Genomic DNA, 16,450 nt, shown 5'->3' with positions numbered 1-16,450 from the left:
GCTTGGTAATTTTTGGGCTAGCAATCCCATTCAGGGATTACCTTGCATCCTCTCACACTTTTGATGTCTGTCCTGGGTGGTCAGATCTGTCTGGTACGTTGGCAAGTAAGGTTGGCTACAGACTTAGCCGCTGTTGCTGCTTCTTCTCCCAAGTGTGGTTTGGGTTTTTCTGCCATTGTGCCTGTTGGCCAATCATTGGGTGCGCTTCTGCAAAGGCATTCTGTGCTTCAGATGTTAGTGGCCTGCAGTTGCTTTGTGGAGGGCTTTCTGACCTCAGCGGGATTTTTCTCGGGTGTCTTGTCCAAGAGTTCTCCTCTTGGTTGATTCTGTAGGTCTTTTTCTGTATCCAAAAGGAATTAGACCTACCCTGCAATGCAGTCAGAGTTTGCTGATCCAAACCCTGGCTGTGAGGCAAAGTATGTTTCTTGCTGAACTTGGCATCACACTCTGCCTTAGGTCCCCTGCTATGCATAGAGGTATTTGTGCCTCAGTCTGTTCTATGATTTTCTTTTGTAGAATCCAACTCTTTTCTCACCTACACCTGTTTTTGGGTCAGCTGCCTCTCAGGCAAATGGGAGAAAAGTGATGCTTTCAACACTATGGTATTCCCCACTTTGTCCTGCTTGGGCAACCTTTAGCTGGATATTCACCAATGTGTGAGGACTACCATCCTGCTTGTCCTCAGAGAAAGCAGGAGTTGCTTACTTGTAACAGATGTTCTCCAAGGACAGCAGGATGTTAGTCCTTACAAAACCCACCCACCTCCCCTGGGAGTTGGTTTCGCCATATATTAGCTATGCAAATATTTATTTATTCATTTTCAAACATTACAATGGCAGCAGAAATACAAACCAACAATACAAACCAATAAAAAGGTTTTCCTCCGTTTATGTATTCCGTTTTTCCCCACATACTTTTCACAAAGACACATATGATGGATGTAATTCCTCCATTGAGTAATTGTTGGTGGGAGTACATTGAGCAGGGAACAGGAACAGGAACGCAGGAACTGGAGCTGGGAATCCGAAGCAGAAACAGGATCTGGAGACTGGTACAGGCACAGGAATGCAGGAACAGAATCAGGAACAGCAACACAGGAACACTGGCAGAAAATAGTGAGGAGACCTGTTGCCGCTGACATCATCTCTAGGGACCGCAGGAGCTTTTCCCGCCATGACCCCTTTAAATCCCCAAGAGAGGCGTGCTCATGCATCTAGGAGCAGGGGCCGAGGAAGAAGGCTTGAAACATGAAGCCCCACTCAAGATGGTCGAACCCCTTCTCTTCATCCAGGTTTAACACTAACGATGGGATTCGCCCATACTTACTACTTTCCAAGGATGCAATTATCCTACGCATATTCTTAATAGGATAACGACCCTTCACAAACCCAACTTGCTCATCCCAATAACAGTAGGTAGTATGCTAGCCAGTTGGCCAGTATGTTCGCTAAGAGCTTAATATCAAAGTTCAACAAGGAAATCAGATAAGATGCAGATAATGCCAAATCTTTGCTCCCCTTTGGTAAAACTATGATAGTGGTGCAATTAGGAGCCAGGGGAAAGTGTCCCAGGTCAACTAAGTCCTTGAACATTTTACCCAGAGGAAGCAATAACTACGAAGGCAGAAGTTTGTAAAATTCCATCTGGGCCAGGAGCTTTCCATAACTTTGCTTCTTTAATACTTTGCAATATCTTTTGCAAATGTATGGGCTGGTTAAAGGACTGTAATTGCTCCAGAGTCACTTGCGGCAAAGGAGTGGACTGTAAATAAGCTGTAATGTCTGGGAGATGCCATCTATAAGGCTTAATAATAAGCTTTAAAAATTGCACTAATATCTTTCCTGAGTTGACCACCTCACCCAACTCATTCTGCAACTGAGTGACATGCCTGGTCTGCATCCAATTTTTGGTTAAGTTAGCCAAAAATGTGCCTACCTTGTTGCCATGTTGGTAAAATTTACATTTATATTTATATAAACAGTACATTTATATATTCTGATGGAACAATATATTCAAGGCAGATTGGGTAGCCAGAAAGCTCTCTCTAGGGGCTGCATTTGGAACTTGGTCATATCTATGTTTGTCTGACTGCAATTGCTTTTCTAGGGCTAAGACCCTTGCTGCCATGGCCTTTGTTGCCACATAAGAGATAATATCTCCCTGCAGCACCGCTTTAGCGGTATTCCAAAATAGTATCAGTGTTTCCTGCTGTCTTCTATTATTGGCCAAAAAGAATTCCCACCTTTTCACGAAATAATCTCCAAAAAGCCACATCTTTATAAAGATAGCAGGGGAATCTACACATCAAAGAGCCACCCTTGGGGGCGAAACCCCTACATATCAACCCATATAGGCACATGGTTGGAAATAATGAGTGGACCAATTTTTGAATCCACAACCCCTGAAAAGGCTCCATGGGTCAAAAGCATATAAGCTATAATGAGATTATGTATTGTGACCACAAGAAACATACGTACATTCTTGGTCTAAGGGGAGGAATGTCTGCCACACATCGATTAGATCAAGATTAGAACAAAGATAGTTTACCCCTTTACCCAACATTGATTCCGGATTTGCTCTTGTTGTGAAACGATCTAAACGGTTATTAGCAACATAATTAAAATTCCCTTTCCCCATAGCAAGATAGCCACAGGTTCATAGGGTAATAATAATTTCACTATATTTATGAAAAAGGAGTGCTCATAAGTATTTGGGGCATATATATTACACAATACTATAGGTTTCCCATGAAGAAGACCTTCCACTATCAGGTACCGCCCTTATTGTCCCGATGGTTCTTGGTATCCTGAAACGAAAGAGTTTTGGCTATCAAGACTGCTACCCCTGCTTTCCAGGAATTGGATTGAGCAGAGTATACTTTCCCTACCCACTGCCTTTGCAGCTTCCCATGTTCTATTGCATCTAAATGTGTTTCCTGAAGCATTGAAATTTGTGTCTTCCATCTCTTTAATGCTTGCAATATTTCGTACAGTTTTGTTATCAATCCCCATCCAGAGCCGGCATTGGCTTAACATAAAAACAGAACAGCATAGCTACCTCTTACATAATTCTTAACCTTTTTATTCCCAAATCCCCCCTTTTCCCACTGCCCCTACCCGCCCCAAATAAACATCTTTGGTGATACCATAAGATGTTAATCATGACACCTATAAATTGCTCGAAATCGAGCTGGAGATCACGTGATATACATGTGCTGGGGCCCCATTCCCCTTTATGAACAATAAGAACAATCACAATAGAAGGTGAACCAGCTTAGAATTGTATAACACTGGAGAGAAACAATAAAAACATACACCTTGAGAAATATAATAAAACTGACTCAAAGAGTACTTGTCACCATGAGGGGAAAAAACCCCCCTCTCAAGTTCTTCCACAGCAGGTGGCAATAGTTTAAGCCAAACACAAGCTGCATAGTAGCCTCTCAACTGCTGTCCAAAGACACCGGTGGGCTCAGGAATGAGCGAAATAAGTCTTCTGCCTCTTGCGTTGATTCAAAGAGGTGGTTTACAATATTATAAGTAACTCACAATCGTGCAGAAAACTGCAGCACAAAGCGCACCTGGTGCTGCACTAATTGAGAACAAATAGAGGCAAAAGCTTTTCTCTTAGCTGAAACTGCTGCTGAGAAATCTGCAAAAATTAGCACGGAGTAGTCGTCATAGCCAGTTATCTTATCTGACGATACTGCCTGAGCACTTCCTCTTTATGCTTTAAATTTAAGAAGCATACGATGACAGGTCTGGGCCTTCCCTGGGCTCTACCGCACAACCCCATGTGATGTGCCTATCATGAGTTTCCCAGGGATCGTGGTGAACTTGAGCTCTGCTTGCCACCACGTTTCCAATGTGCCCCGCAGGTCACGATCGCCCACAGCTTCAGGAATGCCAATAAAATGCAGGTTATTCCTGCACGAGCGATTCTCAAGGTCTTCCATTTTCAGGTCTGTTTTTGCCCCGTCTGACTTTAAAGCCTCTACCTCCCACTCTAAGGCCTGCATTCATTTGTCTGCTCCCCCGGTGAGGAGAGTCTCCGCATCGACCAGGCGGTCAGAATTATCAGCCAGTAACACTTGTAAATTGTTGAAGCAAGCACACATTTTATCTAATTTTGCGTCCATAGCATTTAATAGAGGTGGGTTGGTCTTGCTTGCGTCTCCCCCATCAGACACAGGAGACGGTGGATCGCTCAGGCCGCCCACCATCTTGCTTACCCCAGGTTTAAGCTTGTCTTTCCTGAGCATTTTCGCCGCCATCAATGCCTGAATCCCCAAAAAAGAACTCCGGCTTACAATTTGCCGAGTTAGTGCTGTATTGCTGAGATTATTTTCAGTAGTGACTGTAAGCAAAGAGAGTAGATGTGGCTTGATATGGCGAGTGGGGTCCCAGAGCTAACAAGGCTTGCGTTCTCGCACTCTCACCACATCACGTGATCTCTCTCCATATATTAGCTGTATCATGGATTGAGGGACTCTGCCGAGGGGGCAGGGTAATAACTTCAGCTGCACATGCTCAGTAGGTAATGTTTGAAAGTTCTAGAATTCTTTGAGATCAAAGTTCCATGCTGGGCTCCATCCAATGATGTCACCCATGTGTGAGTACTAACATCCTGCTGTCCTTGCAGAACACCTGTTACAGGTAAGCAACTCTGCTTTCCCCTAGGCTCATAAAAGTAGTTTTTCTTTGGGGGTACTCTTGCCATCCTTCTCCATTTCTCTGCAACTCCCAGAGAGTGAGCTCTTTCTGTAGGGGGAAAGGAAATCCTTTGTGGCCCAGGTGATGGAGTGTCTCTCTTGATGTGTGTGTATATCTCGTTGCGCAGTATTCTCCTCAGGGACAAACAGGCGGAACTCAGACTGGGTATTCAAATAAAGTTTACTATTTCCAAAATGCCAATCACTGTTCCGCAAACTTTCCATGATGAAACTGTACATTTGAACCATTTACATTGTCTTTCTGCTGCGCTACTTGTGTCCATCTCTTTAGCTCCTGGGAAGGAGCTTGCAACTGTCTCCTCATTTGTGTAAACAGCCCAGTAAGTTGGGGAATCCTAGGAGGCGGGGGGCCCACACCACAAAAAGATCCTGCCTGATTCCAAAGTTCTGTTTTTTACCCTCAGTCTATGGAAGATCCGGTTGGGAGTTTCCAGATCTTAATTTTTCAATCCCATTCTCTCTTTCCTCTCTGTGTGACTTCTCTGGGAGAAAAGCCTGATATTGCAGTCTTGACTAAAGCTATCTCCTTCCTCCAAGTTGTGAAGAGGGTGGGAAAAAACCTCCACACTAACAAAAAGGGGAAAAATGCAAATGTCTTTGTCCAAAAATATCTCAGGCCGGGTAATGCTGTCACTGGTCTTGCTTCCTGTAGGCCAGTGGTTCCCAACCCTGTCCTGGGGACCCCTCAGCCTGTCAGGTTTTTGGTATATCCACACTGAATATGCATGAGAGAAAATTTGCATGTTATGGAGGCAGTGCATGCAAATTTTCTCTCATGCATGTTCATTGTGGATATCCCAAAAACCTGACTTGCTGGGGGATCCCCAGGACAGGGTTGGGAACCACTGCTCTAGGTAGTAGAGGGGTCACGCACAAGTCTCCAACCCCTGTTCTCTGGATTGGGAGAGCAAGAAAAAAAACATATCCAAAAGCTAACCAAAATCTACAAAAATCTCTCTCTCTTCCAAAAAGAGGCAGACCATATTAGACAGAGCATGTACGGAGGAGGAATCTCCTCCTCAGCAGGGGAAAAGGAAAAACAGCTCCTTACTCTTCAAGAACCAACTCAAAATGACCACTTTCTGCTATCTTTAGCTCCATCTTATGCCCTTAGGATAGCCGATCACAGTCACCTCTTTGGAAAGACTGAAAAGAGAATAGAAAATCCCACTGGAGGTTACTAGACCTGATGGTAAGGGACCTAGAGCCATCTAGTGGAAAATTGAAGTCACCCACCTTTATTTAAACATTTTTACTCCTCTACAAATGGCTGCTGAAGGCAGGATAAGCATTAAAATATAAAATATAATGGAATGAGTAGACTAACTGGACTAGTTATCAAGAAACACATTGTAAATACATTTTTATATATATATTTTTTTATTTATTTCTGTGCATTCCAGTGAACCAACAGCAACAACACTACTTTGTAACTGCTCTGGAACTTCGGTGGAACAAAATTTTTCAAGTAAAACTTTGACGAGTACTATTTTCATGTTTCCTTACAACATGCAATGTAACAGGAATAATACGTGATAATTTTCTTTCTGCTATTGTAGCAAACTATTCGATCGGGGAAGGGGGGACGGGGGAAGCTGGTGGAGCATTGTCATTCAAAAACAAACAAACAAAAAAAAGAAAGCGCGACTTAGCGATTGAAGCTTCCTTACTTGTCACTCCCACTCTCACCGACTGAAGTACTTTTGAAACAGACCCGCCCCTACACACAGCTGTCAAACGCGTTCAGAACGTGTCCAGCGTGAGGCACCGTAGTCGCGGCTCTGCTCTTTCTGGGGGCAACATGGCTGCGCCTGTGGCTACGGCTGTGTTGGAGGAGCAAGAGGTTACGAACCTGGAGATGGAGGAAGAGAACGTTCTTTACGATCTGTTAGTGAACGTGGAGTGGCCGCCGGAGGCTGAGGCGCAGGTGAGAGGCGGCAAGGGGACCGACTCTTGCCGGTGTTCCCGGGGGGTGGGGGGAGGATGTCAGTGACGTGTCTCTCAGGACCCCGCTACGGCGGGTCAAGTTTGAAGAAGGGAGATCAGCCAACTTCCAAAGCTGCAAGATGCCATAACAACCCGCTGACATTTTTTTTAAATGAACTTCTGTGTTGTTGTTTTTAATGAAAACAAACTTTTTGGGCTCCCCGGCTTAGGGAGAGCTGGTGTTGGGCAGCACGCCGGGGATTTGCGACGTGGCTCTCCACTTCGGACCCCGGAGGCTCAGCGCTCAAGAGACCGGCGGCGGAGACACTCGAAAAAGTTTTTCTTGCCTAAGGCAGACGCGCTGCTGTGCCTTTCTTTGTAAGGAGCTGGATTGCCAACGCTGTGTTTTAAAGGCTCCCTCCGACCCCCAGCAAGGGGTGTGTCAGCTTCCCATTGCCCTGTTCCAGAGCCCTATTCTAGACTGGTACCCATGGCAAAGATGGCTTTAGCCATGTGCACATCGGTCTGCAGGGGGATCCTAGTTTTCACAGACCATGATTTCGTTTTAAGAGTTTATGACTTATGGACATAACTGGGCAGGATTTTTTTTTCTTTTTTAAGAGATATTTTTGAATGATTTTTGTAAGCTATTATTGGGATCAGCTATTTTGTGAATTGACTGTTTTTGAAATCTAATTGAAGAAGTTGAGTTTTGAAAGTTCTATTTGAGGCCCTTAGCATAGAGATCCTGTGATTCCTGTATTATAAGGAGAGTGTGTTGTTGAGACTGCGGTGCTGTACACTTTTAATTAAACAGTAAAGGAATGTGTCTGGTTTCGAGGTGCAGAGGATTTAAAAAAGGGTTTTGTTTCAACTTCATCTGCTCTGTGAGCTCACTGAGCTGCTGTTTGCTGCCACTTGATTTCACACATCAGTTATGATGCAGATCCCCAGTGTTTGTGGTACCAAGCTATACTAGCCTGCAGGTTAGCTGCCTATTTGGGAGCAAATTTACTACTCGCGCAAATGAGCTGGGTAGTAAACCTGTGTGCAAAATTTTGATCCTAGGATGGCATAACTCTTTCATTGACGTATAGCTGTCTTTTTTTTTGTGACAGTCTATGTGAGGGCATTTTTGCTTGTCAGTTTTTGCAGACTTCATCTGTACTGAAATAATTTGCATGATCTTACATTATTAAATAAGCTGCTACAATGCAAGTACAATTTTGTGTGTAGAGACTACATGCAAAATTTTACTATGCCCAGAAAACTTGTGAAAACTTTTGCAAAAGTGTCTCTGAGTGGTAAAACTCAGGAATTGGAAGGCAGAAAGCAAGGGGGTCTTGATAAAGCAATGGGCAGGGGCAGACACAGAGAAAGCTAGGAGGTCTTGATGGCGTGAGGAGAGAACTGTGGCATGGAGGAGCTTTCACTGTCTGATTTCCTGCCCCTCCCCCTTAGGGCGATTGAGGATCTCACTAAAGAGAGGGGGGACAGAGAGAAAGCTTTGGGGTCTTGCTGGGGTGAGGTGAGAGAAATGATGGAATAGCAGAAAGAGATAGAGAAAAGTTTGAACCAGGGTAGGTAGAGAAAACTGGAGATCTTTCTGGGGGGGGGGGGAATTAGAGGACGGAGATATGAGCCTGGGGTGGTAAGGAGTAGAGTGAGCCGAGAGTCTTATGGGGGATGAAGATTTGTCTGGTGGGGCAGAGAAAGAAAGCTGGTAGTGATGGGGGTGGGTGGGAAGGGATGGGAGAGGGTTCAGACTTGGACTGATGGGGAGGAGAGATTAAGCATGAGGAGCCATAAGAAGGAGAGAGTTAGCGAAGATCTTTGAGCTTGGGAGAGAGTGAGAGCAATCTGGAGGGACCAGGCCTTATGATGGGAAATTCTGCATAAAATATTTCAATATCTGCACTATTGAGTAATAACTCTTTTTTGTTGATTTTATAAATTTACTTAAAATGAGGATTATATAGTATTATTTGAACAAATAAAGTTTGCAGAATTTGTAGATTTTTGTGTGCAGAATTCCCTCAGGAGTAAACTACCAAGCTCTGTTACTAGAGCTGTCATATAATATGAGAACAGTTAAGGGCCATTCCCTGTACGTACCCAGATCAGTCCAGACTCCTGGGTTTTGCCCCCCCACTAGCAGATGGAGACAGAAGTTTAGCAACAAACTCTGCCTTATCTAGGCTGGTGCCACCTACAGTCTGCCAGTATTCTTCTGTCTCCAGCAGGTGGAGGAGGTGCCAAACCTACAGTCTGAGTTATGGCCTAGCTGTGTAGTTGGGGTTAGGCAAAAATAATCTTTAGCTCCTTGCCAAGCGAGTCATTATCCCAGGAGGAAGCCCTACAGGCAGGGCATCTGGAGGCTGTCATTGCTTACAATGTGGATGCCTTTCGGCGGTGTCTGCACGGCATCTTTTGTGGCTTCGTAACTGGGCTGCGGACGTGTCTTCAAAGGCTCAGCTAGGTTCCTTGCTGTTCAAAGGTAAGCTCCTTTTCGGCAAGGAACTGGAGGACCTAGTCCAGGCCTTAGGCGAGAATAAGGGGCATCGCCTACTGGAGGATAAGCCGAAGTCAGAGGAGCTTTCCCCTCCAGGTCTTGTTTTCGCGGAGGTCGATGGACCTGGACTTCCAGAGGATCGCGGTCTTATTTTCATCACAAGGCCAGTAGACAGCAGTCCTACACTCCATCCTTTTGGGGGCGGCGTTTTGGTAGACTTGGCTCCGGCCAGAGTGCGCCGGGTGGAAGGACCTCACAATGATGGACAGCCGGCTCATTCCTCTGTCCCAGTAGTGGGCGGCAGACTGGCGCTGTTCTACGAGGAGTGGGCCAAAATAACATCGGATCAGTGGGTCCTCTCTGTGATAAGACACGTTTGCACGTTAGATTTTGCACGTATGCCCCGCTAGTGGTTCCTGGTCTCTCCCTGCGCCCAGATACCAAAGCGCAGAGCGGTTCAAGAAACACTGCAGCGGCTGCTCGACCTCGGAGCCATCATTTCGATGCCGTCTGAGGAGCTTTGAAAGGGCCAGTACTCCATTTATTTTGTGGTCTCCAAGAAAGAAGGAACCTTTCGACCCATTCTAGATCTCAAGCGGGTCAACAGATGTCTGCGGATTCCTCTATTCCGGATGGAAACGCTAAGATCCGTCATTGCATCGGCGAGACGAGGGGAGTTTCTGGCATCTCTGGATCTCACCGAAGCCTATCTACATATCGGCATCCAAGCAGATCAGCGGTTTCTACGTTTCTCCATTCTGGGGCATCACTATCAGTTCCAGGCACTTCCGTTCGGTCTGGCCACGGCACCCAGAACCTTCACCAAGATTATGGTAGTGGTGGCAGCACAGCTCCGCAGGGAAAGATATCTGGTCCACCCGTACTTGGATGATTGGCTGATCAGAGCAAAGTCGGAGTTGCATTGTCAGGATGCGGTCCATCGGGTGCTGCAGTTACTACGAAACCTTGGTTGGGTAGTCAACCTGTCCAAAAGTCGACTGACTCCCTCACAGTCCCTGGAGTTTTTGGGGACTTTGTTCGATACTCGTCAGGGCACGGTATCCCTAACGGAAGAGCATATGACCAAACTTCAAGGTCAGGTTCGGGCCTTGCTAGCCAAGTCTTCTCCAATAGTTTGGGATTACTTACAGGTACTGGGTTCCATGACATCGGCTTTGGAATTAGTTCCTTGGTCTTTCGCTCATATGAGGCCTTTGCAATCCGCATTACTCTCCCGCTGGAACCCGGTTTCAGAACAGTTTAGTCTTCCTTTGCCTCTGATGGGATACGCTCATTCCTGTCTGGTCTGGTGGCTCAATCCGGACAACTTAAGGCGGGGAGTGCCTTTGGTAATTCCGGATTGGACGGTGGTCACCACAGATGCTAGCCTTTATGGCTGGGGAGCGGTTTGTCAGCGGACGTCAGTGCAGGGCAGGTGGTCCTCACAGGAGGCTCAGTGGCCCATCAATCGCCTGGAGACCAGAGCGGTGAGGTTGGCTCTGCAGGCGTTTCTTCCAATTCTCTGAGGCAAGTCGGTATGAGTTCTCTCCGACAATGCGACCACGGTGGCTTATATCAACCGTCAGGGAGGAACGAGGAGTCAACCAGTAGCGTTGGAAGCTCGGTTAATGATCTCTTGGGCGGAACGGAACTTGCTTAGCATAGCGGCCTCCCACATTGCTGGAGTCAACAACATTCACGCGGACTTCCTCAGTCGACATTGTCTTGATCCCGGGGAATGGGAGCTCGCGGACGAATCCTTTCATCACATTTGTGCCCATTGGGGAACACCCTGTATGGATCTATGGCGACGTTCAGAAACACCAAGGCTCCACGCTTCTTTGCCCGCCGCAGGGAACCGTGCGTGGAGGGCTTGAACGCTCTGGTTCTCCCCTGGCCAGTGGATGTCCTACTTTGTGTTTCCTCCTTGGCCACTCATTGGTCAAACTCTTCGCAGAATAGAAGTGCATCCGTCGGAGGTAATTTTCGTCGCTCCCGAGTGGCCGAGACGCCCATGGTTTGCGGATCTGATCAAGCTGGCCATCGACGGTCCTCTGAGATTTCAGGAACTGCCGGACCTCCTCCATCAGGGTCCGGTTTATTTCGATCAGGTCGAATACTTTTGTCTAGTGGCATAGCTTTTTAGAGGAAACTTTTGAAATCCCAGGATTATTCGGATGCTGTAGTAACTACGTTTTTGCAGTCCTGTAAGATCTTCACTTCCTTGTCTTATGTCAGGGTCTGGAAGGTTTTTGATGCATGGTGTCTCACCAGGGGTGTTGTCTACCCAGGCAGGAGTCTCGGACGTCTTGAGTTTCCTTCAGGATAGCTTGTCGAAGGGCTTGTACTGGAGTTCCTTACAAGTGCAGGTGGCCGCGATCGGTTCCTTATGCGGTAACATTCAAGGGATGGGCCTAGCGGCGCATCCTGATGTGTCTCGATTTTTGCGGGGTGTGAAGCATTTGAGACCGCCAGTACGAGAACCGTGTCTGTCTTGAAATTTGAATTTGGTTCTTAAAGCCTTGTGTATGGCGCCCTTTGAACCTTTGCGTAGGGCAACCTTGAAGGATCTCACCTTGAAGGTAATATTTTTGGTGGCGATTGCCTTGGCCCGCCGGCTGTCGGAGATTCAAGCATTGTCATGTAGAGAACCCTTTTTGAGGATTTCTGATTCGGGCATTTCCTTGCATACGGTTCCATCTTTTCTTCCCAAGGTGGTGTCTTCTTTCCATCTGAATCAGTCAGTGGAGCTTCTGGCTTTTTCCGATAAAGACCGGTTGGATCCCGATTATAAGGACTTGAGGAAGTTTGATGTTCGAGCTTTGCTCCGCTACCTGGTACTTACCAATGAGTTCAGGGTGTTAATGAATGTTTATTGCAGACCCACTCAGCAAAGGGAGACTTTAGAAGAAGTACTAAAACAAATCATCCACTTTCCTGGGCAGCACATAATTGTGGCGGGAGATTTTAATATCGCCCTCTCTCCATCCCTAGATACTTCTGCACAGGCCATTTCAGGGTCACATGGAGCGCGCAAGGCCATGAAACACTTTATGAAGACCAGCAATGTGGTAGATATTTGGAGGCTATATTTTTTCCTCACAGTCTAAATTATTCCTTTTATTCATATGCCCACAACTCATATACCAGAATTTGATTATTTTCTCATAATTAAGGATCTTGTGGGAGATACATCCAGGGTAGATATCGAGTCTATCACCTGGTCAGACCATGCCCCAGTTAGTTGGGCGATGAATCTGACATCAGCAGATACTGGAAGGAAATTCTGGAGGCTCAATGATTCATTACTGCATGAGCCAAAATATTTTGATTATATCACTGAAGTGATTGAGACCTATCTTCTCCTTAATGGGGACGAAGAGGTCTCTCCTGTTGCACAATGGGAGGGCTTGAAGGCAGTCCTACGAGGCCATTTTATTATATAGCCTCCTATCATAAAAAGCAGAAACGGGCCAAGAAAGCAATTCTATTACAAGAGTTGAGGGATTTAGAAGGACGACATAAGGGGAATCCGGGGCCCTTTCCAGTTTGATTAGTAACTCAAAAGTGGGAAGAGATTGCAGCCCTAGACACGGCGGACATAGCCTTTTTCCTAGATATCCTTAAACAGCGGCACTATGAATTTGGCGACAAGCATAGTAAACTTCTGGCCAGACGCCTACAGATAAAAAGAAATAGAGAAATGATATATCGCATTAAGGCTAAACAGGGAACGATGCTATTACAACAACTGGAGATGAGGGCCAGGTTTCTTAAGTTCTACAAGGAGTTATATCAGCCAGAGGTGACTCCATCTGAGGAAGAGATTGCGACTTTTTTGGAGCCCATCCCTCTACGAGAGCTGTCAATGGAGGGCTTACGCCAATTAGACAAGCCGATATCCCTATTTGAGATCGATTGGGCTATCAAGGATTTAAAGTCTGGGAAGTCACCAAGCTTAGATGGGTTCACTCCTCTTTTTTACAAAAAATTCAGAGAATTACTACGGGGCCCAGTAGTAGCCATGTTTAATAAATTGAGGGTAGGGGCAACACTCTTCCCACATGGGAATATGGCTGTGATTACGCTTATTCCCAAGCTGGGAAAGGACCCTAATAGCTGTGCCTCATACCGACCTATCTCACTCATAAATATTGATTTAAAAATCCTGGCCTAAATGTTAGCATTTCGATTGAGTGGTTATATAGGGACACTTATTCATGCTGATCAAGCAGGCTTTCTGCCGGGTAGAGCGACATCTGCTAATATCCGAAAGAGAGTGGATTTAGCGATGTGTATTAAATCTATTAATGCCCCGGGTGAGGTTTATGACCCTAGATGCTGAAAAATCATTTGATAGAGTTTACTGGCCCTATCTATTTGTTGTTTTGCAGAAGATGGGGGGCCCCTTCGCAGTTTGGATTCAGGCGCTCTATCGTGAGCCGTTTACATGTATTAAGATAAATCATGGCTATTCGGTGTCTTTTCAAATTCGGAGGGGCATAAGGCAGGGCTGCCCACTTTCGCCACTCCTCTTTGCTCTTAGCCTAGAACCCTTGGTGGAGTGGATTAGGAGGGCAAGAGAGGTGTATGGGGTCCAGTCTGGCAGAGAGACTCATAACATCATCTGCGTAGAGAGTAATTTTATCTTGTCTCTCTCTTAGCCTATGACTTCCATGCATAGAGTCTTATCTATGCTGGAAATATATGGAAGAGTGTCTGGATTCCAGGTTAATGTCAATAAATCAGATATTCTCCCTGTGCATTTTACTGAGAACCTGCTGTGGAAAGGTAAGAGTGAGCTCCTATTCCGATGGACCACAGGTCCTATACAGTACCTGGGGGTTAATCTTAGTTTGGATTCTTCTCAATTAGTATCTCTAAATTATAAACCTTTGATTCGCAACTTGATGGGTGATATAGACAGATGGGAATGCCTACCTTTTTCATGGTTTGGCAGAATGGCTGCAATTAAGATGAATCTTCTACCGAAAATTGGCTATCTATTTCAGGTTTTGCCATGTCCCTTTCCTGTTGCAGACTTGAGACCTCTTCAGCGTAAACTGTTTGCCTTTATATGGCGTAGGAGACCCCCCCCAAGGGTCTCCCATCTGATTCTCAGCAAAACACGTAGAGATGGAGGTTTGGGACTACCTTCCTTAGTACCTTATTATGCCGCAGCCCAGTTAAAATTCATTGTCGATAGCCATGATTTACAATCGCCTAAACAATGGGTTGGGATCGAGATCCAAATGATAGGGGGCACTCCCATCCCGGCTTTATTCTGGCCATTGACCAGCACTCCCAGGGAATTGAAATTCTTTCCTTTAAGCGTCCAAGGGTCCATCAAGCCCAGCATCCTGTTGGAACATAAGAAATTGCCATGCCTGTTTCCAACAGGATGCTGGGCTTGATGGACCCTTGGTCTGACCCAGCATGGCAATTTCTTATGTTCTTATGATAGGCAACAAAAATTATTCTGCTCTGTCCCCAATCCGACACCTTCGGGATTTCATAGAGGGACAGAAAAACCTGACGTTTAAGCGCTGGGAATCTCGGGGGTTAACACATTTAGGACAGGTTTGGTGCCAAGGAATGGTTCCCTTTAGAGAGTTACAGGACAAGTTTCAGATACCTATCACTGATTTTTTAGCATATGCCCAGCTGCGATACTTTTTGGGATCCCCAGGGCCCTGTTCCGATTTATCCAGTTCGATGTTTGAAGGGTATTGCCTTCAGGCACGACACTTTCGAAAAGGAATTTCTAAGCTTTACCGGTTATTGATACATACCACGGATGGGAGAGCAACCCATCTGTTGGCTTGGGACCGGGACCTGGGCCCTCACTGGGATCGCAACAATTGGGAGGAGTGTTTTCAGGCTCTAGGCCAATTTTCAATGTCCACGTCCATGATGGAGAATAGTTACAAATTTCTTTATCGCTGGCATTTATTCCCCAGTGAGAGTGGCCAAATGCTTACCTAATTGCTGGCGAAAGTGTTCCCAGAGAGGTACCTATTGGCATATGTGGTGGCAATATCCTAAGCTGCAGGGGTTTTGGAGTGCTTGTCAAGGATTGGTGGATAGAGTGTGGGGAGTTCAGGTTCCCTTACAAGTGGAGTTCTGGTTACTCGGACTCCCCTATCCAGATCTAGATGATGAAAAACAAAAAATGTTTTATTATCTTACTACTGCTGCCAGACTAGAGATCGCTGCCCAGTGGAAATGTACGAACCCACCCACAATCATGCAGCTCTATGGCAAATTAAGACAAATACATTATATGGAGAAATTAACGGCCCATAGACGAGACACCATACGCAAATTTTATAGGATGTAGACCCCACTGATCCAATACATAGCACAGATGGAACAGCATAACTGATAGTATGTGGAGGTTCTGAGAAATGGCAAGGGGCAGGGGGGGGGGGGGGATTACTAGGGAAGAGTGGGAAATGGCAAGTCTATATAAGGATATATGTTAACCTGAGGAAAAGATATTGAACTGGAACTGTAATGTATTTTATACTTCGGAGGCAAAACAAAAGTTCTGTATTTGTCTACATGTTTGTATTGCTGTTCTCATCTCTATTTAACATACTGTTTGTAAGCTTTACATTATATTGGGTAATAAACAATTTTAAATATAAAAACAAATAATAAATTGACTACATTGATATCATATGATTCTAAAGCTGTTGTATGTGTATATAAAATCTGGTGTTCTTTGCCTGTGATGTATATTGGTAAAACATTTAAGCTGTATGCAACATAAAATGGTGGTAGCCTCGTAAGGTACACATTGGTTGGCCTTTGAATACGATTTGGTAGATCCGTAGATTTAACACCATTGAACCTTTTGGATTAAGCAAAAAGACTGATAAAACACTGACCAGTCAAATGTTTGTTTATTGTAGGTTCAGGGTTCATTTCAGAGCCCCTGGGGTTCTACAAAATGGCAGAATATATAATCCCTGTTTGATTTAACAGTCCAATCAGAATTACTGTACACTGTTTAAAGGGCAGCTTTCTCATTTTGCGATTGAATACAATAAGCGATAAGCTTCTCTATAAAATGGTTGATTCCTAAGAGCCAGTGCTAGTAGTTTGAGGCTGCAACTTGATTTTAGTACTGCTGAGTGTACAGCAGACTGAGGGTAAAGTTTTTGATAATAGTGTATGTGTGTAACTTTCATTCTTATGTGTTAAATTATACATTAGTGTCTGATGAAAGACCTCATACAAGGCATACATTGATCAATGCTAGTTAGCACCAAAGT

The 16,450-nt window shown here is 45.3% G+C and overlaps 1 protein-coding gene across 1 annotated transcript in view; it reads left to right on the top strand.

Annotated features, from left to right (window-relative positions):
* The first annotated feature begins 6,468 nt into the window (after positions 1–6,468).
* The window catches only part of NBAS (neuroblastoma amplified sequence), a 1,239,997-nt gene continuing 1,230,015 nt past the window's right edge, over positions 6,469–16,450 (top strand). The window contains exon 1 of the mRNA XM_029595926.1: positions 6,469–6,659. Within this exon, the coding sequence (XP_029451786.1) occupies positions 6,534–6,659 (126 nt within the window). The 5' untranslated portion in view covers positions 6,469–6,533. The remainder of the gene's footprint in view (positions 6,660–16,450) is intronic.

The sequence above is a fragment of the Rhinatrema bivittatum genome, chromosome 3, assembly GCF_901001135.1.
Source record: "Rhinatrema bivittatum chromosome 3, aRhiBiv1.1, whole genome shotgun sequence".
Taxonomy (NCBI): Eukaryota; Metazoa; Chordata; class Amphibia; order Gymnophiona; family Rhinatrematidae; genus Rhinatrema; species Rhinatrema bivittatum.
Note: the sequence above shows the minus strand (reverse complement) of the source record. Positions and strands in the feature narration are given on the sequence as shown.